At 41.7% G+C, this 27,047-nt stretch overlaps 1 protein-coding gene across 1 annotated transcript in view; it reads right to left on the minus strand.

The window, feature by feature from the left end:
• Positions 1–3,466: 3,466 nt before the first annotated feature.
• The window catches only part of Tlk2 (tousled like kinase 2), a 102,261-nt gene continuing 78,680 nt past the window's right edge, over positions 3,467–27,047 (minus strand). Inside the window, 9 exon segments of the mRNA XM_038328175.1 lie at positions 3,467–4,454; positions 4,456–4,482; positions 4,484–4,552; positions 6,337–6,419; positions 6,422–6,443; positions 9,302–9,413; positions 14,922–15,060; positions 16,135–16,304; positions 19,384–19,473. Coding sequence (XP_038184103.1) covers positions 4,377–4,454; positions 4,456–4,482; positions 4,484–4,552; positions 6,337–6,419; positions 6,422–6,443; positions 9,302–9,413; positions 14,922–15,060; positions 16,135–16,304; positions 19,384–19,473 — 790 coding nt within the window. The 3' untranslated portion in view covers positions 3,467–4,376.

The following is a 27,047-nucleotide window of genomic DNA, read 5'->3' on the forward strand; positions in this document are numbered from 1 at the left end:
GATATGCATGATTAAGCAGTCCTGGTCCAGAGGTGGCCCCTGCTGCCAGTGACCCATTATTGTCTCCCTCTAAGTCGCTATCTATGACAAGTTGCAAATCTTTTTCCAGGTTCTGACTAGCCCAGGCTTTAGATGATTTCTTTCTAAGTATAAGATTCCTTGGGGAAGATCAGATTTCTTGGGTGCATCTGTTGCTAAATAGTCCCATAATCAAACAGAGGGACGGTTGTCTTTTTAATATATCCTCACACCAGGCAGGCTGGTCATACTGGCACTGCTAAGAGGCTCACAACATCCTCTCCAATGACCCTGCCATAGCCACTCCCAGGGCAGGCAGGACAGGTGGGCAGAAACAGCACCGTTCCAGGCTCATCCTGCCCCTGGGTGTCCTAACTGTCCAGAGCTATGTTCTCAACATGTGCTGATCAGTACCACCTAGAAGTAATGGAGAAATTTAAGCCTCTACCGGCAGTAGTTTTTGACAGTGGGTGGGATGGGGGCTCCAGACTATACATCAAACTCCCAGTGTTGATGCTCCCAGATTCAGCCGAAAACCATCTTCCAGGCGGAATGAGACTGACTGACACTGAATGGCCCAATGATCTTCTGCCAATGTAGCTAAGAAGGTTCTGAACTTGAAACCAGTGAACTCAGGGGTTCACACTCAGCTCCTCTTATAGGGTCTGTCATCTTTCTTAAATATTTTTTATGGTGCTCCTGTGCTGTGTATCAGGCCTATTACCTACCTTCTATCTAACTTATTTTACACGTACAAGATATCCCTGAGGCTTGCAAAGATAGATTTGATATTCAGGTCCGACTTTAAAGCCTGAGTTTGTCTGAAGAATGACAGAAGAGGACCAACGAAGAAGAGGAGGAAGAGGAGACGCTTGGGCTGTCAGTAAGGGAGAGAAGAACGGCATCTCAGAAAGAAAATAAAATCAAAGTGTGGCCAAGTTACATGCCATCTTCTCAGAAGGACACCACAGTGCTTGCTTCTAGTTCTAGCAGCTTAGATAACTGTTTACAGACAGCTGTTTTCTAAACTAAGACACACAATGCTCTAACTGCTAATCTCAGCTAGAAGAAAGCCTGCCCCACCCAGACTAGTGAAGGAACAGATAGGAAGGAACTGTCTCCGAAAGATAGCCAGTGTTGCAGTTAGTCACAACAGTGGGGTTCTTACAGCTTAAGAGCCCAACTCCTTCCTGAGGCCCCCATATTCTGTCTCTTCTTAGGCCCAGGCTCTCATGGGACTGTGAGCCCACAACCAGGCCTTCATCCAGTATGCTGTTCACTGCCATATCTCCACCACCAAGGTTAATTCTTGGCATGTAAGAAGCACAGAGTACATGAATCAACACATTCCCAATACGCCTGTAGGACCCGTGGGAACCCCACCAGCTACCAAGATTCCCAGGGCTATCCTTCTGATGGTAAGAGAGGGTCCTGTGTGAAGCTGGAGAATCTGAACGAAACCAAGAGGCTGGGAATTAATTTCTTTAAAAAATTACATTTATTTATTTGTGTGTGGGTTATGGTGGTACCAAGGTAGGTATGTGGAGGTCAGAGGACAATTTGTAGGAGTCAGTTTTTTCTCATCACCCTAAAATTCACTTATAATTTATTTTTAATCTATATCCTTTATTGGGAAAAGCCAAAAACAGTCTGGATAAGCTTAATTATAAATTAGTACTTTTTTTTTTTTTTTTTTTTGTCTTTTCGAGGCATGGTTTCTCTGTGTATAGTCCTGGCTGTCCCGGAACTCATTCTGTAGACCAGGCTGTCATCAAACTCACAAATATCTACCTGCCTCTGTCTCCTGAGTGCTGGGATTAAAGGCCATGCATCACCACTGCCTGGCCATAAATTAGTACTTTTTTTTGGTCACTGTATGCAGGAGAGTCCCACCATGGGCCACATGTGTCCTGGGACAGTCATGAGTGCAGCCCAGCATACTTGTAGCTGACAGTCACATCTCGGTGTTAAAGGGACGGATGTCCTGGAGAGAGTAAATCAACACTGTGGCAATAAAGGACTGAAGTTTAGAGGAGGAGAAACTCATCTTACACTAGAGAACCCCTCTGTACCTGCTCCTTCAAAGCCAAGAGGTCAGTTTGTGTGTCCTCTGGGGCTGCTCCAGGCAGTCGGAAGATGCCCTGGGTGCCCAGATTCCAGTCAGGCTGGCCAGGAGCCAGACTGAACCACAGCGAGGAGAGGGTGCCTTTCTTCAGGATGAGAGAGGAGAAGCAGACCATAAAGCAAGCCCTAGCACACACTGATAAGAACATAGGAAATGGGGCAGGAAGTGAGGGAAGACCCAAAGAAACAGCATCCTTTCCCAAACCAAGTCAAACATTAAAACCTGCAGGATTACTAGATGAAGGGTAAAAGGTACAAACCGAGTTCCTTTGAGTTAGCTGAAATGGTTTCTGCTTCAGCCGCTCCTCATCCGCGTGGACACCATCCCATCATCGCTGAGCACTCTGCTTAGCTACCTGAAGGCAGTCACTGGGCGGGGGAGGCTAGCAGTTTAGCTGTAGAGTGCTTGCTTGCCTGGCCATATGTTAGGCCTTGGGCTTCAGTCCTAGCGTTTGGTCAGGTGATGGGTACACACAAAATTTGTATTTCAAAAAAAAAAATAGTTGTCTTAAAAGCTGGGGATATCAAAGCCTCAGGAGCTTTTTCTTCAAAATGCCATGTGACAAGACCTGCCTACAAATTTCCTTTGGTTTGGAATGCTCTGCCTTCCTCTAAGATCACTTGATTCTGAGGAAAGTGGGGCAGGACTACAAAACACACAGGGTCTTAGCAAATGCATTCTCGGCGCATTCTCACATGTACAGAGCACTAGAGTCATGAGTTGCTTAAGAGCGCTCTGCCCTCCCTGACTCCCCGCCCCCGCTCTGAACTCTGCATCTTTAAGTATTTCTGGCTGGCCCTCTTGCCACATGTCAGTAACATTCCAAGCTGGCTACCACATGTGCAGGCCCTGGCCTCCAACCCTCTCCTGCAGAGTGCTCTGTTGTTCCAAGGGCACAGTGGGGCCAGACGGCTCCCATTTCAGCTCAATCTTCAGCTGATCACATATCTCAGAAAAAAAAAAAGCTTCAGAAGAAAGTTCATACCTGAAATACCTATATTCCTTGAGATGTTTTCTTTTTTTTAATTCCTCTAGATGAATCTACCAAAGTGAGTTAGAAGAGCATACATCTCAGATACACACACCAGTGCATATTCACTGAATTCAAATGTCTGGGAGAGGCTGTTTTCTCCCCCAAGACCTAAGAGGGGGAAGGCTCACGTGGCTGGTCAAGCTAATACATGGTTAACAAGAAATGTAGCCCAACCTGTGAGCAAGCACGGACTGGGGCAGAAGTTGCCTCCCCCCCCCCCCCCCCCCGGCCTTCTGTCTACCTCTAGAAGCAGTTTCGATAGTCCCTATCCTCAGAGAATCCAGGAGGACTGACTGCATGGACAGATGAACCTTTATTAAAAAAATAGCACTTCAAATAAATTAAAAGGGACAACCGTCAAGTGTTCAATTGAAGAAAGTCTGAAAACTTAGAGACCCCAGCTGCAGTCTTCTCCCTCACTCTGTTGATGGCAAAAGCCCCGGCATCTCAGAGCCCCCACTCCATCTCTCCCAAGGAGGTGAGGGAAGCCCTCCCCAGTGGAGACCAGACAGAGGGAGCCGCATCTTGACTGGAATGAACATTGCCATGTACTTGCTAATATGGGTTTCACTTTATGACCAAATGTAATCTTTCAAAAATAAAAAAGGGGCGAGGGAAGCTGCATGTTTTTTAAAAATTGAAATTATTTAGGGATAGAACACTAACTCTAGTGCCTTTAATGGGCAATAGCAACTTTTTTCCTCCGAAGTCAAACACCATCCCCAGCTGAGCCTCTGTGCTACAAGCTTTTCAGGAGATGTCACCTAAACTTATTAAAAGAAAGAGCAAGTTTAAATATAGACACTGGACTAGCCCAGTCTGTGTTTTCAAGTCCACATTCTTCATCTGAAGCACTGCATCAGGGAACCCCCCCTGAGTCTGCATGTTTTCAAGTTCACAGTACATGGAACCAGTTTTTTCTTTTTAATTTTTCCTCACTCAGAGCAGCCACACACAGTGACCGTTGACGCCGGAACCTCGGGCAGGGCCTTCTCCTATGAGGCCTGGCCAGAGCTGCCCAAGGCTTCTCTTCAATGAGAATCGATGCTGTCATTGCTCTATGGATGGGAAAAAAGCAAGAAATAAAAGCACCTGGTACAGGTTTCATGAGATCCATTCGGATTCACTATGTTCCAAACCCACTGCTGATGCCATGTGTCCCACTTTGTGTGCTGAACAGTTGTGGCCTTGGAGTTGGTCTCAATTCGAAGAACTGTTATTGGATGCCCCAGAGGTTGATGCAATAGCAGCTCCAGCAGGGCTACTTGTAGAGACTGACCTTCCGGATGTGAGGCAGCAAGTTAGGGATCACAGGCCAGCTGCTGGACATCGATACGGTCCTCCTTTCGATAGGCCAAGCATCGCCGGATAAATGCCTATAAAAGGAAGTTTCATACAAAAGACTGAAGGAGATAATCCTGGTATCAACCAGTAGGAATCTGAGGACCCATGCCACTTGCTAGACAGAACAAACACCCCCTCAGAAAAGGTTTATAGCCTTCCCAAATCCATCAGGCAGAGCAGAAAAGACAAGGGCCAATGCCAGTACTGGGGTTTGTTGAATATTACAGATATGATTTGACTTCAACCACACTATCAAAATGGAAGCTCCCTTCCCACCCGGTCAGAAGACTCTTATCAAAAGACTTTTTAAGTTTTTTCTGGCTTCATAGTTTTAGATCAGAAAGTCAATTTATTCAAATTTATAATGCAATTTGTTTAAATGAATCAACTTGTTTGTTTAGCCTATATCCCGTGATGGTCTCAAATTCAGTATGTAGCCAAGGATGACCCTGACTTCCAATCCTCTCGCCTCCACATCTAGTGTGGTAGGATTACACTTGTGTACCCAACAACATGTGCTTTATGCAGTGCAAGGGATGGAACCCAGGGCTTTGCGCATACCAGTCAAGCACTCTATCAACTTAGTTATATCCTCAGCCCCAATGAATCAGTTTAAAGTCTAAAACATCATATCTGCATTCATAGTAAACTGATAATGATGTGTGTGGCAGGCTCACAGATGACAACACACATCCTAGCCTGATGATGGCATGTTGAACAGGGGAGGTTATAGAGCAGGAAGAGAAACATATATGGAAACTATCTTCTTCATTTTTGTTCTTCTATTTTGTTACAAACCTGAACCTAAAACTGCTTTAAAAAGTAAAATCTAGCTGTAGATAGAGCTCAGAGGTAGAGTGCTTACCCATTAAGCAAATGGCCTGGCATTCAGACTTCAGCATAGATTTAAAAAAAAAAAAAGTAGGTTTATTTACAAAAAAAAATCTAAAACATAAAAAAGTGATTTTCTTTTCCCATGTTTAATTAAAAAATATAAAAGTAGAAGAGCAATTCTGGCTTTTCAAAAGTGTAGACACAGGTATCTGCTTGACTGAAGTACTTGGAAGCTAAGAGACATTCCCAGAAATGAACAAAGAACTCCTGGCTTTGAAAATGAGCTTTTCCTAGTAAGATACGCAAACCTAGAGTTTTAACAGATTCTCGTAGGTTGTAACGTGATCAAATAAATGTGATGTTTCTACAGAGCTGCTAGAGCAGGCTCTTAAAACCGGACCACACAGTTGCCATGACCACACCATGGCCTTCTGCTTTTCACAATGGTTCTGCCCTCTTCTACAATTCTCTTCCTTCTCTGCAGAACACACTTCCCTCAAATCTACACATGGCTCTGCCGTAAATATCGTTCAAGCTACTGGTCAAATAGCATTTCATCGTTGAGATCTACCCCAACCATGCCATAAAAAACGGAGAGAGGCTATCACCTTTCTACCTTAGTACTCCTACTTCATTTCTCTAATGTAAGTCTTAGCTTCCCAGACAGGCATGAAACTGGGTATCCTTCCTATTACATGCATCTGCAGATGTAACTCTACTGGAGTCTACCTATCCTTCCCTGTCCTGTCTCACACAGCCATTGTGGATTACAATCTGCTTGTGAAAATTACTTTTACTGAACCTGGGGATGAGGTGGGCAGACTATAAGCAATCTTCTACTCACTGTTCTTAAGAATAGTAATTTGTCCCCATTCTGCTACTTAATAATAACTGAATTTCACATTTAACAATTCAGTTACTACCACCCAAAGAACTGACACTGTCAGCCAGCCATTTCCATTGGCCAATGAATCAAGCTTACCTTTGCTTCAGGTGTGACTACTGGCTTTGGCGGGAATTGTACTTCAGTAGCTTTAAGAATAGTATTTTCTTGTAGAATATCTGCTGGGACTGATTATGGCCAAAAGGCTGTCAAATAAAAACAAAATAAAGGATGGCCTCTGGTTACACAATTCAGCACTACAGAAGTCTTCACACTCTGGGGATGCTCTCCTTTAACTCTCACCTTTGACTTTAATGGGGAAGGTCCAAAGCTTAAAGGCCAGGCCAAGGCAGAACAGGAACTAGAAGCAGTTTCTCCTATCTCTAGCTTTCCTCACAGCACAGCAAAGAAAGATTCAGCAGACAAATGAGCAGCCTCTTGAACTCTGAGTCACATCTTAGGTGACTACTCTTATCTATGTGCCAGCCAACCCAAGAGGTGCACTAAAAACGGATTGAAAAATAAATCAAGGGGAGGCTGGAGATGGTGCAGCAACTGAGAGCACTGGCTATTCTTGCAAAGGACTGGGGTTTGTTCCCAGCACCCACATGGAGGTTCACAAATATCTGCAGCTCCAGCTTCAGGGGATCCAATGCCCTCTTCCAAACTCAGAAAGTACACACATGTACATGTAGGAAAAACACTCAAGGAAATAAAGTAAATCTTAAAAAATGCTATAAAAAAAAAAAAAAAAAGAGAGAACAATTTTCCTCACCCCCAGTATGAGGGATAGAGTGGTGACTCACACCTGCAATCTCATCGCTTTGAAAGCTGACACAGGAGAATCACTGCGACTTTAAAGCCTGTGAAGGCTACACAGTGAGCTCTAGGCCAGTCTGGACTCTATAACAAGATCCCACCTCAAGAAACAAAACCTAACAAACAAACAAACAAAAAAGTGCTGAGACCACTTAGGGGTTTTAACTGTGCTTCAAGTTCCTGATAAACTTTTAAAAACAGGCTCAAGCTTACTATAATGCCTATAATATTAGCAACAACTCAACTCTTAGACAGTGCACAAAATAATTATGCTCCACTAGTTCTGCATAGTTTTCTTGTTTTGGAGAGGAAGATAAAGAAAGCAAGAGGTTAAAGAGGAAGGTGCTGTCTGTGTTAAGAGTTTGGTCTGGAAATCTCATCAAAATATTAAGAGTTCACAGGAGCTACAAAACTCCCATTTGCTTTATGTCTTCCTGTCTCAGACTCCCAAATACTGGAATTAAAGGTATGAACTACCATACTTGGCCAAGGGATACTTTCTGACAACACCTTCTCAGCACATGAGCGCGCACACACACAAAGGGGGAGATGGCTCAGCAGATAAGAGCACTATCTTCTCTTGTGGAGATCCCCAGTTTGGCTCCCAATGCCCATGTCAATCAACTCACAACCTCTCATAAATCTAGCATAAGGTTTCTGGGCTGGTTAGTTCTGTGTCAACTTAATACAAGCTGGAGTCATCTGGGAACCTTAATTGCCTCCATCAGACTGTCTGGAGACAAGTCAGTGGGGCATTTTCCTGAATCTAGATTGACATGGAAGGGCCCACCCCACCCTGGGAAAGTAGTCCTGGCTGATTCCTAGTAGTCCCTATGATTCCTGCCCTGACTTCTCTCAGCGGTGGACTGTGATCAGATACATAAGCCAAACACCCCCTCGTGTTGTTGCTATTTTGTTGTTATTGTTATTTGTCATGGTGTTTATCAACAGCAATAGAAGCAAACTAGGAGAGTATCTGACACCCTCTTCCAGTCTCCCCGGGCAAACACACACACACACACACACACACACAAATAATAAAATTAATTTTTGCCAGATATGGTGATTCATTCTTTTAATCTCAGTGCTCACTCAGGAAGCAGAGGTAGGGCAATCTCTGTGAATTTGAGGCCAGCTTGATCTAAACATAGAGAGCTCCAAATTAGTCAGGGCTATGGAGTGAGACCCAGTATCAACAAAACAAAACAAAACAAAACAACATTAACAAACAAAAAAGTATAGGGGGCCTGGGGCAAGGGATAAAGTACTTACTATAAAAAACAAGAACTTAGGCCAGGCAGTGGTGGCGCATGCCTTTAATCCCAGCACTTGGGAGGCAGAGGCAGGCGGATCTCTGAGTTCAAGGCAAGCCTGGTCTACAAGAGCTAGTTCCAGAACAGGCTCTAGAAACTACAGGAAAACCCTATCTCGAAAAACCAAAAAAAAAAAAAAAAAAAAAAACCAAACCAAACCAAAAACCAAAAACACCAAGAACCTGAGTTTGATCCCAGCACCCACACAAAAAAGCCAGTTGTAGCAGCATGTACCTGGACTCCTAGCACAGGAATGACTGGGCTAGCAGAATGTGTGACTTGCTGGCCAGCTTGCCTAGCTGAGTTGGGTTCAATGAGAGATTTTCTGTACTAAAGGACAGACCTGAGGGTGGACTTCCAGCCTTCACAGCATGCACAAGAGCATGGTATATTTTTATTCACACCAGCTTATCTGATGAGGTGGTTAAAAATAAAATCTAGGATTTTTTTCAAGTTTCAGATCTTATTAGAACTTTGAGAATGGATCTTGGGCAGATTGTTCGTATTATTAAATGATTTCCAGACAAATATTGATATAATCTCAGCATTCAAGAGGCTGAGGCAGGGGAATTGCCTTGACTCTGAGGTTAGCCTGGACTATATACAGGCCAACCACGGCTATAAAGCAAAACCTCTCAAAATAAAAACCAACCAACCAACAAACCAAACCACCCTGTTTTACACTGAGTTCACAGACATATCAGAGTCAAATGTTTCATTTTTAAGAACAGCACCATGCATGCCTCTGATGGTTTGGGAGAATTCAGTGGATGCTCTCCAGCCTGGAATTTCTAGTTATACACAAAGCATTTACTGAGAACCCTGCATTTTCTTGAAAGCAGTACTTGCAGGATCCCAGTGATTAACTGCAAAGAAGAATCCATACTGAGGGTGGACGTGGCCACAGGCTGCTGCACTGCTTTCTTCCTCACCTTCCTCCCATAAAGACACTGGTAGAAGATCACACCCACTGACCAGACGTCAACTTTATTTGAAATCTTTGGTGGCTCTTTCCCAACCACAAAACACTCCGGTGGTAAATACCTAGGAGAAAACAGAAATAAAAAACACTCAAGAAAATTAATCTATAACTCAAGCCATACACAAAAAAGCAAAATAAAGGACCTTGTTAAAAAATATAACACTTAGGCAGGCATGGCGATGCACGCCTTTAATTATGGCATAGGCAGAGGCACAGATGGATCTCAGCGAGGAGTGACTACCAGAACAGCTGGGGCTGAGGAAAGAGACCTTGTCTCTCAAAGAAACCCAAAAAACAAATAAAAAAAAAAACCCACAAGTGTGTGTGATTGTATAAAAATGTACATTTGTCTGTGTGTATACATACATACATACATACATGCATGCATACATAACACTTCAGTTTCAACCATCAGCTTAGAAATGCACAAGTAGGGGCTGGAGACATGACTTCATGGTTAAGAACACTGCCTGTTCTAAAGGTTCTGAGTTCAATTCCCAGCAACCACATGGTGGCTCACAACCATCTGTAATAAGATGCCCTCTTCTGGCCTGCAGATATTCATGCAGACATAACACTGTAAATATAACAAATAAATAAATCTGTCCTGGAACTTGCTCTGTAGACCAGGCTGGCCTCAAACTGACAGAGATCCACCTGCCTCTGCTTTCTGAGTGCTGGGATTAAAGGTGTGAGCCACCACTGTCCGGCTTATTTTTTGATTTATGGAGACGTAAGTATCCTCTCTAATTTCACTTAGCTCACTCCCCGCTTCCTTTATCAGGTTTGTGCCAACTCCAAGTGTCATTCACCACTTTGTTGTCGTAGTGTTTTAAAAATGGGGACCACACCAACGGTCTCATGCATAGAACGAAATGTTCTACCATGGAACTATACACTCCACTCAGCCCACATTATTACATAGACTTTTCTTTCTTTTTAAAAAAGAATTATTTACTATGTATTCAGGGGTTCTGCCTGCATATAGCCTGCAGGCCTGAAGGAGGGCGCCAGATTTCATTACAGATGGTTGTGAGCCACCATGTGGTTGCTGGGAATTGAACTCAGGACCTCTGGAAGAGCAGTCAGTGCTCTTACTGCTGAGCCACCTCTCCAGCCCCTATACTTAGACTTTTCTAAAATCAATTTTTGGGGTGCTAAATATTGAATCTGTTTTAAAGTCCAAATGCATTCAGGACCTAGAGATCTCTGAGAGCAACTTCTTTTGGAAACCTCTCCCAGAAATAATTCAATATAAAATCCAGAGAGACATTAAAGTCCAAGTTAAACAGAAAATGTTTTATTTTCTACATTAAGGGTGAGATAGCTTGCTGAAAGACTAACAATTAGGCACAGTAAAAGCCCATAAGACCCTTATCTAAATTCCTTCTCTCCCCACCACTGGTCTCTGAAGAATCTAGGGGACAGTAGGTTACAACAAATTGTATGGTGTGGAAGGTAAGAACCTCTGAGCATTTAGGAAACCAAATAAATATGCTTGAATCCTAGCCACAGCTCAGCTGGAAGGCAGAATTCTAAAGATACTAGAGCACTGGTTCTCAATCTTCTTAACACTGTGACCCTTTAATACCAATTCCTCATGTTGTGGTGACCTCAACCATAAAACTATTTCGTTGCTACTTGATAATTATAATTTTGCTACTGTTATGAGTTGTAACATAAACATCTGTGTTTTCTGATGGTCTTTAACAACCCCTGTGAAAGGGTCACGACCACAGGTTGGAAGCCACTGTGATAGATGAGTTTCTGTAGACTTGGGTCAGTAAAGCCCAGCCTATGGAAAATCTTTTACGTGGTCCCTGCTGTGGTCCCGGTATAAAAATCTAAACTGAAATCCTTCTTCACTCATCTACCATCCCTGTCAAGCTTGTCTTTTCCATGGCAGACATCTGGAAGCCAGAGCTAGGACAATTTCACAATGAATACTTCTAGCTCAACACACACTGAAGGTGTAGGGGCTGTGGGTGTGGGTTGGATCGCCAGTGCCAAAGCAAAACACAGAACAAACAAACTACCTTAAAAATTGCAATAAACAAAATAGCCTATGAAGGAAAAAGAGAGGGGTAAGGAAATAAAAATGTAAACACAAGAAAATAACTTTAAGAACAGCTCTTCCAAGCAGCACTCAAACTTTCCTGGACCTTTGATTTCACAGTTGCTAGTTCTTTAATACACATCAACTTAAATATGGTTCTGCATAAATAACAAACATAACTTTGATTCTAAAAATGACCACTGAAATGTATCTCCCCCCCCCCCCAAAGGTGGCAGGGAAGAACAGGGGTGGTGAACTTATTCAACGGGCAGAGTGGTAATTTGTTAAGATTTTTAAGAATGTAGCCAGGCAGCGGTGAATTTAAAGTCAGCCTGGTCTACAGGACACCCAGGGCTACACAGAGAAACCCTATCTTGAAAAAAAAAGTTAGAGTGTAAAAGATACTTCAGCTTGATAGTACATGCTTGGTAAATCAACTCAGATTCAGTTTCTCCATCTATAAATGAAGGAATAAACTAGTTTTTCCATACAAATAATACAACAGTAAATATTCTCATTTCCTGACAGGCCTATGATAACAAACAGTGCCAACAAGCACACTGTATTTTCATCATAGCACCAGTCCTCATACAGCAGAAATGGAGCTCAGAGATGATGCTCAAAGCATAATGTGAGCTCTTGTTTGCTTGTTTTGATTTTGTTTGTCTGTTTTGAGACTGGGTCTCACTTTGTAGCACAGAATTCATTATGTAACACTTGCTTCAATTCTCCTGCCTCAGCTTTCGGGGGGTGGGAGAAAGTTTGCAATGAAAGGAATGCACCTCTACGCCCTACTCATTTAGCTTGCACATGTTGGGATGTATGTATGGTGTTCACACAAGCCTATCTATGCAGTCCTGCTCTATCACTTACTCTTCCTCCCACACTTCTTACGAGACGTGGTCTCACTGTGTAGCCTTGTCTGACCTAGAACTGGCTATGCAGACCAGGCTGGCATCAAACTCACTGCTTCTGCCTTAAGGGCTGGGATTAAAGGCATGTGCCACCACACCTGGCTATCACTGGAATCCTAACTTAGGTCCTCAAGCTGGCAGTGAAAGCCGTCTGAACCACTAAGCCATCTCTCAAAACCCCCAGCTCATGTATCTTAATGTAGAATTCTGGAATAGCTAAAACCTACAATGCCTTATTTAAAATGTTCTAAACCTGCTCCCCAGGGTACTTTTATCTCTCCGGGTCATCATCCTAAAAAAATAACATATTGAGGCTGGTGATTATGACACCATTAATACCAATACACACTTTAAAAAGTTATGCAGCCGGGCAGTGGTGGCACACACCTTTAATCCCAGCACTTGGGAGGCAGAGGCAGGCAGATCTCTGAGTTTGAGGCCAGCCTGGTCTACAGAGCGAGTTCCAGGACAACCAGGACTGTTACACAGAGAAACCCCGACCCCAAAATAAAACAAAACAAAACCTGTATAGAAACTGATAAAACTTAATAGTCTCAGAACACTCTATCTTTCATTTACTTAGTTATTAAACTTTGTTTTGTTTTAGTGAGTTTTTTTTTGTTGTTTTGTTTTGAGACAGGGTCTTCCTACATAGCCCTGGCTATCCTGAAACTATATTATGTAGACCAAACTGGCCTCAAACTCATAGAGAAAACCATTTACCTCTGCCTCCTGAGTGTTAGGATTAAAGGTATGTGCCACTACAGCCAGCTCATTTATTTTAATTTTCATTATAGAAAATACTCAAATGTAACTAAAATAGAAAGAACATTCAACCAACCAAGTAACCATATTTTCAATGGCCATGTAATGGCTTTCTACATCATCTAATAAGCTACTTTGGGGGAAAACATTGTATGATTTTTATTGAGACTTTAATTTCTGAATTTCTACAGATTAGCAAAAATAGTACCAGACAGCAATGACACAGTGACATCATCGTTTTGTTTTCCTCCCCCCCCCCTTTTTTTTTCTTGAGTCAGGATCTCAGGGTCTCACTCTGTAGCCTGGATAACCTGAAACTCACTATGTAAACCAGGCTGACCTTATATGCATGGAGATCTATCTGCTTCTAGCTCCCAGTGCTGGGATTAAAGTGCACATTAATATACTCAGCACATTTTATTATTTTTTAATAGCGATTTAAACGTGAGGAAAAGAGTATGTGAGACAGACTGAAGACAATTTTTTAAAAAGAACAAACTTACAAGCATAAAACTCAAAATTCCAATGAACTTTCCTGTGGTGTAATCCTTTTGTACACTGTGCAAATTATGCTGTTATTGGTTTAATTAAGAAGCTGACAGGCCAATAGCTAGGTAGGAGAGACTGGGCAGGAGAGTCAGACTAGGAGAATTCTAGAAAGAAGGGTAGAGTCTGAAGTCGCCAGCCAGACACAGAGGGAGCAGGAGATGAATGTGTCATACAAAGGTACTGCCATGTGGCAGAACATAAATAATGAATATGGGTTAACTTAAAATGCAAGAGCTAGTTAGTAACAAGCCTGAGTAATTAGTATTAAGATTCTGAGTTGTTAATTCGAGAATGACTACCAGAACAGGGAAACTTATGCCAACAGAACTCATATAATAGAGATACAAACCTCTTCCCCCAAACTACCAACTGTATATAATTTTTGTGTCGCTTAGTGACAGGGAGACTACTCCATAATAACCACTATAGTGAGTAAACACTATAAATGTAACTTCTATTTTAAACCTAGAATTTCAAAGTTTTAATTTAAGGACTGACTCTTGACTATAGATACCATTTCCACAAGCACATGGAACAACAGAAAGCAGTCCACTGCCCACCTAACAATCAGCAGGCTCAGCTAAGGAGAACAGGGTCATTCCTCATGTTCTGAATGACATGCCTCTTTCGTCTGCTTCCTCATAGAGCTCCCTGTTCCTAGACAGAATTCTAAACTCAGGGCCTTCTGAGGCTGGGCTACAACAGCATGTTACCTATCTCTCCTGTAGTGCTATGGAGACATCTCTAAGTTAATCACTTAAAGCAGAATATGGTGTAAGCACCTCAGAATGAGATGGCTAACAGACATGCATACAATTCTGTTAAACTGTGCTCACTTTTCAAATGGAGATTTTATGGAATACCGTGCATTTACTTTATTTTTGTTCCCATCCTGATTTTCACAACTCCTTAATTCTTGACTTCACAGTTGCTCATCTGGAACCAAATGCCTCATCTCATTAACACAAGGAGAGGGTTCTACTTGAACTGTGAAGAATTCAGGGCCATTCTTTTAGACACATAAACAATCTCGGTCTCTACTGGCTTGTACGGCCAGCACTGGGTAAGATATATACAACTCCAAAGGCCAGAATACACAGCGCTTTCTCAAGGGTTTAAGAGCAGAAAGAAAATAATACAAATTAATACAAAAAGTCAAACTGCCAAAAAAGACAAGGTTTTTTGGTTTTAGCAGACTACATAGGATTAAGGATTAACCACCATGGAATCAATCCAACAGAACCACATATCCACCAGCCAACTTGGCAGATCTCCTGAATACCTACCAATAAGTACCAGCACCTTGTGACGTTAGTTCCATGCCATCCACTGAATTGTAGCTATCATCATCCATGATCTTGGAAAGGCCAAAATCTGTAATTTTTATCTCTCCACATGCTGTACCATTTACTAAAAGGATATTACCTAAAAAGATAAAAAAAAAAAACCTTCATGAATAAACAGAGACTTCTTTATTAAGAAAAAAGACACGTAAGAAGGGAACATGTGAACACTAAACCTTTGAAATAAAGTAAATCTAACTCTGGACATAGGGAGAATCCTCAGTGTCTACCAGAAACTTCTATTTTCTAAGAATTGCCTGTTTAATGTGCCAAAACCCACTCTGGGCACTGTTTGGTTTAAAAAAACAAAAGGTGGGAAAATTTCACATGAACTTTCTATGTGCTCTTTGGGCTAGCAAGCTTAGACTAGCAATGTCAGGGAGGTGGGGGTGGAGGAGATACAAAGAAAATATGCTTGGGAACGAAGCATGGTGCCACAGCGCCACCTGCTCCTGTGGCAGGAAAATGTGGTGACTTCAGTGATTGCAGCCATCTCTACAACAAAATTTCTTTACTATAAATGATTTTCCGAACATGTCAACTATGTCAGAACACAACATAAAGGGCAGGGAGTGGTGAGCTTTTATATACAGCTACCAGAAGAGCAAGGCTTCCACAACCCCGCCTAAAGAAGACAATGGGAACTAGGTTCTTAATACTCATATTCCACTTGACAGCCATTTACATGAGGCATATATAACCAAAACCAACAACAACAACAAAAAACGCCAGCTGAAGATAACAAAAAATAAGGGACAAAACGCTCTTTGCTTTTTCCTGATGACTACGAAGTTAAATGATAATTAAAAAGGTGGAGAACTGCTGGGACTTCAGGAATGAGGCATACATGTTCTTATCAGGGAGATCCGAGACAAAGGAACTGCTTCACAGTGTGAGCAATGGGAAAACAAAACGGAACTTGCAAAAACAGCTGTTTCTAAATGACATCATGAGTTTTCCTGGTTCAGCACACAAAGGCATTGTTTCTCCAGAGAATTTAATCCAACCCACCCACCTACCACCTACACCCAGCACTGGGCGGCCAGGACTCCTTTCTTCCCACACCTACCCAGGCATCCTTCTTGGCTCCTGTCAAATTCTTTGACGCAATATATTTACAAATCTATTAATAATGTCTCCTAAAATTTAGGCATACCTGGTTTGAGGTCATAGTGTATGATGGGAGGTTTTATTTCATTTAAGTACTTTAAAGCATTCACAATCTGCATAATAATGGATCGGGCCTCTTTCTCCGACATTAATTTGTGCTGTTTCAGGTAGAAGTCCAGATCGTTTCCTTCACAGTATTCTAATACTGTACAAAACCTGAAGACACATAAACCAGCATTTACCAGTGGAGTAAGGAGCAGATTAAACTATCTAAACCACTGCCAGCAAACACTCAGGTATCACAGCGTCTCACTCTCCATGTTCCATAACACTCTTCTAGCCAGCAGCAGCTGCCAGCAGGCTCACAGGAAGAGAAGTGCTTGCTCTCCTGCAGATGAGTCTCTGGAATCTCCACATTGGCATCAACTGTGCCAAGTTCACTGTGGCAAATCTCTATTAAGGACACTGATAAGAACCATGTTTATTGCAGGGCCTCCACTGCATACCCATACCATGTACTCATTACTAAACAGTCATTACACAACTGTCCTTGCAAGTGTTTTATATAATCCTGAGAGTGCCCAGGTCTCAAGAACTGGTTGTATACTATATCTGGCACAAGACTACACAAATGTGTTGTTATATGGTATGGGTTCTTTTACTTTCATTTATGCCAAACACCATACACACACCCATTTAAAATTACACACCACTGTTGACACTACAGGCAACGAACCTATCTTCCAAAATGTTCAAACTGATGTATTACTTGAATATTCCTGAAAGATGAATACTAGGTCAGGTTTATCAGTCAGGACTTAACCAGTAATAAAAACCACTTCAATACTTAAGCCAAAGAACTTCAATTCATAGACTGAAGCTCTAAGAAGACAAACTGTCTGGTGAGGCACCCTAAAGCCAAGGGTCCTAGGAAGTTGGTGCCGTGAGAATGTAGGTCACAAGAGATACTAGAACTCTGTGTTTGACCACCCACTGACACAACTGACCCCCTGATGCAGAGGAAGGAAGGAAAACAGTGAGCTGCTATAGGCTGAACTTCAAGCTGCACTACAACCGACTACAAAAAGATTTGCAGAATCTCAGAAGTGAACAATAAATAAACTATGCCTTTTATGAAACCTGTGAGGCATGCTGACACTCTTGAGCATGTAGTTGTTTGAGGGGCGGGGGATGATAGGGTTTCTCTCTGTAACAGCCCAAGCTGTCCTGGAACTAGTACTGTAGACCAGCTGGGATTAAAGCTACGCACCACCGCCTGGCCTGAGCATGTACCTGAAATGTTCATTCTCTGACTGAGATGCTGATATCTAAGTTGGACTATTGTGGATTGATTCTTTGACCCACAAGCAAGCTAGAAATAAAATCTAACTTTATCCATCTAAATGACTCTAAAAAGATGTTCTAAACAACAATCTGACTTGTTTGAGCTAAAAACATAATAAGAAAAACGTAACAAGAGTAGTATAAAATTATTATCACATTGAAATGTATATACAATTCAAACCAAAAGATAATTCAAGTCATTATATTTATTTTCAAAATAGTTTTAGTATTTAATAGACATTCATAGAAGAGTCTATCTAGTTAGTATTCAAGGAATCTACTGAAAGCAAAATAGTAACAGCAGACTGGAGACTCGACCAGGGCTCTCACCCTTGGTATCTAAGTACACTATGTTTCTGAGCTCTACCTATGACACACAACAGGGGTATAGTATGCAAAGGCTCCTTAATGAAAAGGGAAAAGTTTGAGCATGTAGGAGAAAGGACAAGTATTGTTTCCATAGGGAACATGGAATTTCCTGGATATATCTCTACACATGGGCTGGCTGGCTGAGAGTTTCTGGGTGAATAGACCAAAACTCCTGGACACTGCCTTGGGAGACTGAGAGAACACCTGAAGGTCAGACCTAAGGTATCTTATGTTCTCCTGACTCGGGTCTGAAAAGGTTCCAAATGCTGAAATATCTGTAAACCTGAATAAGCCCAAAGGCTCTGCAGTGCACTGACCTGTATATTACATACAGGATTATCAAGAGTACCAAAGATCTCTCAAGTAATTTCATTTTTCTGATACTCAACAACTGGTCTACACATCAGGAAGGCTGAGTGCTAAGGCCCCTCCCAATCCTAAAATCTAAATCCCAATTTTTAAATGCCCATGAACCCGCATTCCAACCTGCAGCACGGGCTGTCTTTACATGTATCACATCAATCCTTGTTTTAGGGTAACAAGACACTGTTGTACTTAAGGCTCATGGGATTCATCAGTCTTTGTAGTGGAGCAGAGTTCTCTCAACAGTTTATACGTGTTAGACCTGCTAGTGGCATGTCAGCACCAATGCCTAAAGACTGACTGCTACATTTTCAGGAATTTTGTAAGCTGGAAGCTAATATTTGTAAGACTAAACAAAGTGTGATAAATCCATACAACAGAATGTAACCTGGCTATAAGAAGGGATGAACTACTGACACACAAATATAAAAGTGTGGACCTTAATAAATCACAAACACCACAAACATGATTCCACTCATAGAGTTTAGAACAGGACATCTAAAGGTGACAGAGAATAATGCTTAAATAGAGGGAAAGTAAAACAGAGAAGTGACAGTAAAAACGGTCAGCTTTCTTCTGAGAATAAAAATGTCCTAAAATGATCTTGGATAATGGCTATGTATGTCTATGACACACGTGAAAACCCACTCAACTGTGTACTTTACATGGGTGAATCATATGGTATATAAATTAGAATCAAGTCTATTTTAAGTTGGTACCTTAAAATTGCATGCACACAGTAGAAGTACTTACGACACAGATATGGACAATGAACCTTATCTCCCTCCCCATCAAGCTAATTGTAAAATGTTTACTAACATACAGGGTCCTTGTCCTTTAGCAAACAGATGTCTCGCTGACCCAAATCTGAATAATGTATTATTATTTGACTGTAAATTGGGGCTGGAGAGGTGGCTCCGTGGCTAAGGGCACTGATTGCTCTTCCAGAGGTCCTGAGTTCAATTCCCAGCAACCACATGGTGGCTCACAGCCATCTATTATGGGATCTGGTATGCACTTATGACATAAAGGCATACATGTAGCTAGAACACTCATATACATAAATAAATAAGCCTTTAAGAAAGATACATCCTATTGACTGTAAATTAATACATTTAGTTCACTCAGAAAGCATTTCCCAGGTCCAGATTTAAGCTCCATTCCATGAGTACTTAATACATCAAGAAAATAAGATAAGGAAAAATGGTGTAGGACTTACGAGTCAGTGTCCAGTGAAAAGTAATCATACAGCTTCACTATTCTGGGATGATCCAGCTCTTTGTGAATCCGGTATTCCCTACACGCATGCCTGTAAACAGAAGAGAAATGTAACAAGAAAGCACTTGGCCTGCTTTTTAGAACTCACCCTAATTTCTCTACCATTTCCCATTTTGACATGTTCATTTGTCTGTTCCATTTAGATCCATCTCGTCATCTTACCTACTTACTTTTTTTGTGCATTCTATTTTCTCTAATGTTCTCTATCTAGTCACTGAGCAAATAGAAGGTGCTCCAATATTTCTTAAATGAATGGATGCCGATCTCTTTCAAGACCCTTCTGTGGCAACCACAAGTCTTTCATGTTAATCTTCAAGTACGAAAAATCACAGTCTTTCCCTCTCTTCCAAAGTGATGCTTCCAGGGGCTGGGGAAATGGCTAGCTGGCTTAAGTGTCTGCCTGCTTTACAAGTATGAGGACCAGAGTATGAATTCCAGTACCACATACCCATCTGTACACCAGCTCAGAAAATGGATACACAGAATCTCTAAAGCAAGCTGGCAAGATCACTAGCCAGACCACAAGTTCCGGTGTGACTAAGACCCTATCTCATAAGGTGAAGAATGATGGAAGATAATTACTGACATCAACTTTAGGCCTCCACATGCACACACAGTCATATGCACACCACCCATGTGCACAGGTATGCACGCACACACACACGTGCATGCACACACAAAGGAAAACAAAACAAGGTATTTCCTACCTGCATGTTGCTAACCTGGGGTTAAACTAAGTTTGTAAACTACTTGAATTAATGTATTAAATGATAAATCAACTAGCAACTATTTTTATTTTTGAATTTCACTACTTAAAAATGTGCTTGTATTGGATATATGTACAGACTTTTCAGTATTTACACAGTATTTATGTTTAAGTGTGGTACGTCATTTTACATGCTATCTGAAGATTCTGGTACCTGTGGAGGTTCTAGAACATATCCTCTTCACATACTTATGGATGACCATATTAATATTTTTGATTTCTCATTTTCAGGGGTAAAGTTTTACTACATAGCCCTTGTTGGCCTGAACTTACTATAAAGGAGACTGGCCGGAACTTGCTGCAATCCTCCTACATCTGTCTCTTAAGTGTTGCCATTATAAGAATGCACCACCACAAATGGTTTCACTTAAAACAACAACAAAAACTCTTTTTTAGGCCACTAAATGCTCTGCAGGTAAAGGTTCTTCCAGCTGAGCCTGACAATCTGAGTTCACTCCCTGAGACCCACATGGTGGGAGGAGAGAACTGACTTCCAAAAGTTGTCCTTTATCTTCATAGTGCTGTGGCACACATAGATAGATAGATAGATAGATAGATAGATAGATAGATAGATAGATAGATAGATAGACAGACAGACAGACAGACAGATAAGTGAATAAGTACTTAAATAAATGGAGTAAAAGCAGCTTTATAAAGCATCTTTCAGTTGGATAGTGGTCGCACATGCTTTTAATCTCAACACTCGGGAGGCAGAGGCAGGCAGATATCTGTGAGTTCAAGGCAGCCTAGTCTACAGAGTGCCAGGACAGTCAGATACACGAAGAAACTTTGTCTCAAAAAAAGAAAAAAAAAGTACCTTTCTAGATTAAAATAATAAAGCTATGAACAAACTGCACTATATATAACATGTGAAATATGTATCAGCCACATAATGGGGGAGACGGCTTAGTCAACTTGCCTTGCTAGTAAGAAGGACCCAAGCTAAAAAAAACTGGGTGTGATGACACAGGGTTGTGGCCCTACTGCTGGAGAAATGGAGACAGGTAGTTCCCTGGGGTTCTCTGGTCAATCAGCCTAGTCCACTTCGTTGAGTTTGAAGTCAAACAAAAGACCAAAGTGATGGCTCCTGGGAAACACATGAGGCTATCTTCGAGTCTTCACATGTAGGCTCACACACATGCATATATATCTATATGCACAAGAACACCTGCACACAGAGTAAGAGGTGTGCATCCATATACAGACAGACAAACAGACCACATACACAGAGTACCGACACACACGAATATGGTCATATCACATACATACCAAACAGTTTTCCTTTTTTCTTTTTTTTGGTTTTTCGAGACAGGGTTTCTCTGCAGCTTTATTTTTAGAGCCTGTCCTGGAGCTAGCTCTTGTAGACCAGGCTGGCCTTGAACTCACAGAGATCCGCCTGCCTCTGCCTCCCGAGTGCTGGGATTAAAGGCGTGTGCCACCACCGCCCGGCTCATACCAAAAAGTTTTAAAAGTGGTTCTTACTTAGAGAGACAGTAACTAGAAACTAAGTAATTTAGTACATTTGAGATGTTTTGTTTAAGGCAAAAGTCAGAAAAGAGAAATTTTCTATAGAATAAATGAAAACAAAAAACAGTGATGGTTTCTGAAGCTGGTATGTTCTGATACCAAAAAGTATATATTAAACACTTAACTTAAAAAAAAATAAATTAAGGGGGCTGGAGAGATGGCTCAGAGGTTAAGAGCACTGACTGCTCTTCCAGAGGTCCTGAGTTCAATTCCCAGCAACCATAGAGTGGTTCATAACTATCTGTAATGATATCTGGTGCCCTCTCTGCCCTGCAAGCTACATGCAAGCAGAACACTGTACATGTAATAAATAAATAAAGATTTATTTTTAAAAAAATTAAATTAAAATTTAAGCCAGGCGGGAGTTGCGCATGCCTTTATACCAACGCTTGAGAGGTAGAGTAGGCAGATCTCTGTGAGTTCGAGGCCAGTCTGGTATATAAGAGCTATATCCAGGATAGGCTTCAAAGCTACAGAGAATCCCTGTCTCAAAGGAGAAAAAATTAAATTAAAATTTAAGGAAAATTTAAAGGAAAGAGAGAGGAACAGAAGCCTCCAAGTAATTACAAAAGGTTTTTCCCTAATGGAAACTTTGGGCTAATTTCAAGGTGCTTTTGGCTCCACTGCTGTTTCTAATGCTTTAATTCATCATTCTGTCTCCTACACAGAAATGACAGGCCCATACCAAGGCAAAGGAATAGCAGACACACACTACTATGTAAGGAACTGGAGACCTAGCTCCCTGAACTCTGGCTTTCTAATCACGAATGGGAAGTATAGAGATGTGTTCCCGTGGGCACTGAACACAAACAGCTTTGGCTCAAACCCCACTTCACCAAAATAGCTCCACTCAGGATTCAATGCAATATTACCTTTGGCAAAATGTTTATTAAAACACAAAAAAAATAAACTTACAAATCTGTGGACTAAAGAGATCACTGTTCAAGGCCGGGCGGTGGTGGCGCACGCCTTTAATCCCAGCACTCGGGAGGCAGAGGCAGGCGGATCTCTGTGAGTTCAAGGCCAGCCTGGTCTACAAGAGCTAGCTCCAGGACAGGCTCTAGAAACTACAGGGAAACCCTGTCTCGAAAAACAAAACAAAACAAAACAAAAAAAAAAAACAAAAAAAAAAAAAAAAAGAAAAGAGAGAGAGAGAGATCACTGTTCAAATAATTTCTGGATGAACATACTTTTAAACAATAATTATGTGCCTCTTTGAATAACTTTTCCATTTAGTAATTTCAAAGTATAGACTAATTTCTTCATAAATGTACAGAAAACCAAGGAACTAAATGGCAGAGAAAGTTAAGAATGAAAGAAAAGCGTCGTTCAGTCTTTATCATCTCTCTCTCTCAGCCAAGTGTGGTAGTGAACCACATCATAGGAGCACACAGGAGGCTGAGCAGGAGGAATGCCATGAGTTCAAGATCATCTGGGATACAGAATAAGATCCTGTGTCCAACAAATAACCCTAAGTCCTCACCAACTCCAGAAGCACCTAAAACAACAGCCCCAACAGAGTCTGCCAGGCTTACAAGCCACTGCTTGTCTTTCAGCAAGGCACGACTGACTTGCATCCTTCATACTCAATATTCTATTTAGCATCCAATAGATTAAAGGACTTATTTAAACAAGAAATCAGGAGAAATTTATACACTAAAGTGTATCTTTTGTCTTCTTAAAGAATGATGCAAATTTAGATTTCTGGAATGCTTGCTTTTATATTAGAAATTTTGAAGAGTATTAAATAAGAGCACATGAATTCAGATATATATTATATTTACAGATTGCTTTATATGTAACTTTTCCTAACGTAAAATTTATTATGTTTTGGGAAATTAAAGAAATCTAGCAGGGAAGAAGAAATGATTCAGTGGGTAAAGTGTCTGTTGTGCAGGCTCAAGTACCCAGGTTGGGACCCTCCAGTACCTATGAAAAAAAGTCAGACACAGCACACAAGAGTTTTAGTGCTGGGAGATAGAGACATGGAGAACTTGGCAGGGTGGGCAAGCCAGTAGTCCAAAAACTCCAGATAGAGTGAGATATACTGTCTCCGAGAGAGAGAGGGAAGGGGGAAAAGAGAGAGACACAGAGAGGGGGAGAGAGGGGGGGGGAGAAGGAGGGAGAGTGGGAGGGAGGGAGTAGGAGAGGGGGGGAAAGAGAGAGAGAGAGAGGGAGAGAGAGAATGTGGTGAAATGGCTCAACACTAAAAGCATTTGCTACCTGCTAATCTTGAGTTCTGTCTCTACAGTCTACATGCTTAGGGAGAAATTATTCCCAAGGCCTGTTTTATAACATTTCACATCATGTCATGCTTAATGTGTGCATGTAAACTCTCACAATCATAATTTTAAGATTTTTTGGATTAAAAACAAGCCCTCAGATGGACAATGACTGAGAAGACACTCACTTGATGTCTACTGCTTGGCTTCCATACGAATGTGCACACATCCACCACCATCCCAACTCCACCTCACCCACTCCTACACAAACTAAAGAAATCTAGTAATCTGTCATGTTCATATGGCAAGAATAATATAGCAAGTTTATATTTTGCTTATAGAAGAAGGAAAGGAATTGGGTGTGATTGTGTACAATCATATTCTTACTTGGGAAGTGGAAGCAAGAGAAGTTGAAGGTCATCCTTAGCTACATAGCCTGGGTTACATAAGACCCTGCCTCAATCACCCTCCCTCAACTCCAAAAGGGAAAGACAGGAATATATCTCAAAACTCAACAAAATAAGATTTTATTTTCTTCGAGGTTCTTCTGAGTCAAATAAATGATCTTACTCCAAACAAAAGTGGGAACGACCTCCCCAATGGAAGAAGAATTTATAAGGGCTTACTAGGTTAGGTGATGTTACCAACATGGTGGTATATTTTCTCTTCAGCGTTAACGTAATGTTATATTATCAAAGCATTCTTCAGAATCTATTATATACTTGATCTATGTCAAGTTCAGAGATGCTAATGGCACTTAACCAATTCACATTTTTAAAAATTAGATTTACTTATTGAGTTACCGGTAGTTGTGAGCCACCATGTGGGTGCTAGGGACTGAACCTGGGCTCTCTGCAAGAGCAACAAGTGCTCTTAACTGATGAGCCATCCCTCCAGTCCCTACTTACATTATTTATAGCACAAGGTTCAAAGCAGGATTTCCTGTCACTTAGCAAAATCAAAGGTGGAAGTGTTGAAGAGTTCCTCCCAAGCACCTGGAGGTCGTAAGAACACCCCTTCCTCAGGATGTCAGCTGGGAAATGGCCCCTGACAGAGGCTCCACAGACACTCAGATGCCATTATTCCCCTTGAGGAGAACAGTGAGAAGGGACCACACCCAGCTCTGGTTAGACATAGAGCAAAGTTTACACATAGGAAGCAATGTCAGTTTATCGGTCTATCTCCTTCTCCCTGACTCATTTTTATTTAGATGTATGAATGATAGTCTGTGCATGGGGGTGGGGTGGTTCCATGTGTGTGTGCATTTGTAGAGGTCAGAGGAAAGTATCAGATGCCCTGGAACTGGACTTAGTTGGTTGTAAGCCACCCAATATGGTGATGGAAACTGAACTCAGGATCTCTGGAAGAGTAAGTGCTCTGAACCAGAGGCATCTCTCAGCCCCTCACTTGATCTATTTCCAGCAGAGAGATAAGAGAAAGACAATCAGTTGGCTGGGCATGATAGCACATGTTTAGAGTCCTAACACTTACAGGAGACAGAGGCAGGAGAATCGCTTTGAGTTTGAGGGCAACTTAGTCTATGTCTGAGACCCTGTCTCAAAGAACTAAAAGTAAAACTGAAACAACAACATCTCAATCAATAACCACCCAGGGCTCAAACTGCTTAGTATGCCAAGGAGAGACCAGGATCCCCGGATTGATCCATTTCAAATGGCCAGATGAGCTGAATGACCTTCCAAAGTCAGAGTCAACCTAAAAGCTAGAGTCTACAACTTGGCAAAATATGTACAGGTCCCAGCACAGAATTATGTTCTCAAGGTTGATCAAACTTGGTCCTAGAACCAACTATTTTACAGAGGCCAATGTACAGGTAAGCTACAGAACGGGCTCCAAGGAACACCTATAGGGTACCTGTAAAGGTGCCATGTTCTGGTTCAACACCCTTAACCACTCCTGCAAGTCTCAATACAGCGAGGAAAATTTTCATTAATAACTGGCCAGAACATGTAGTTTCCTTCTCTGAAGTGTTTATGGCATTCACTAACGCATGCCATTCATCCCTGATGTCAAGTGACTGGAATGCACTTTTAATAATTGTATCTGGCTCCCTCAGGAACATCTGGGCTGCAGCTGCTTGTAGGGTATTGTGCATAAGGCGTATATCACCCCTTGTCCTCTCTCTCCGTAAAGTCGGCTTCTCCTCACGCAGCACTGAGCTCTGCTACCAATCAGTGTGGAACAGAAAGACTTAGCAGGCCCCTGGTGAACAACAGGTCTAAAGCAAGAGTTGCCCCAGTCCAGACATAAAGAACTGTTTGTTGAGAAACTACTTGATTTTCTTTTTAAGACTCAGAAGTTAAGAAAAAGGCTTCTTCAATCCTTATTTTTTTTTTTCTTTTTTTTTTTTGTCTTCCAAAGTCTTATGAAGAAAAAACAGCAAAAACACGAAGGCTGTCTCCATAACAGGAACCATTTGTTACTATCAAAGGGGCTTGTCTCCTCCTTTTAGGGACAGAACCTGTCTCATTCAACACTTCCATCTACCACAAGGAGACAAAACTGCTCAGTAGGGAATCTAATAAGCAAATTAAGTCTGGAGCTTCCAAAGCAAATGAGCCATGAATTCCAATGTTCGGAAGCTCGGGAGGGACTATGGCAAAACCCAACATTAGTGGATCAAAGAAAACACAGCTGCATATGCAGTAACTACACAGTAACCTGAGCTACTGCATAACCTGCATATGTACTAACCTGAGGACACTGCCCCCTTATCCTCTTCAGTCTAGGACAAAGGAGGACTACCACTTTACTGATGTTCTCAAGAGAGGCAACCATAGGAAGTAGAGCACGAAAATCACAGAAGATTTTTGTTGTTTTTGAGTTTGTTTTTTTTTTGTTGTTGTTGTTTGAGACAGGGTTTCTCAGTAGCTATTGAGCCAGTCCTAGAACTCACTCTGTAGACCAGGCTGGTCTCGAACTCACAAAGATCCATCTGCCTTTGTCTCCCAAGTGCTGAGATTAAAGGTGTTTGCCACCACCCACCGCCTGGCAAATTAGAGAATTTTGAGGTGGGCAAACAGACAAGTCAGGGAAAAGAAAGAACACCATACTAAGGGGCTAAAGTCAAGC

This window comes from Arvicola amphibius, chromosome 4 (assembly GCF_903992535.2).
Source record: "Arvicola amphibius chromosome 4, mArvAmp1.2, whole genome shotgun sequence".
Lineage (NCBI taxonomy): Eukaryota > Metazoa > Chordata > Mammalia > Rodentia > Cricetidae > Arvicola > Arvicola amphibius.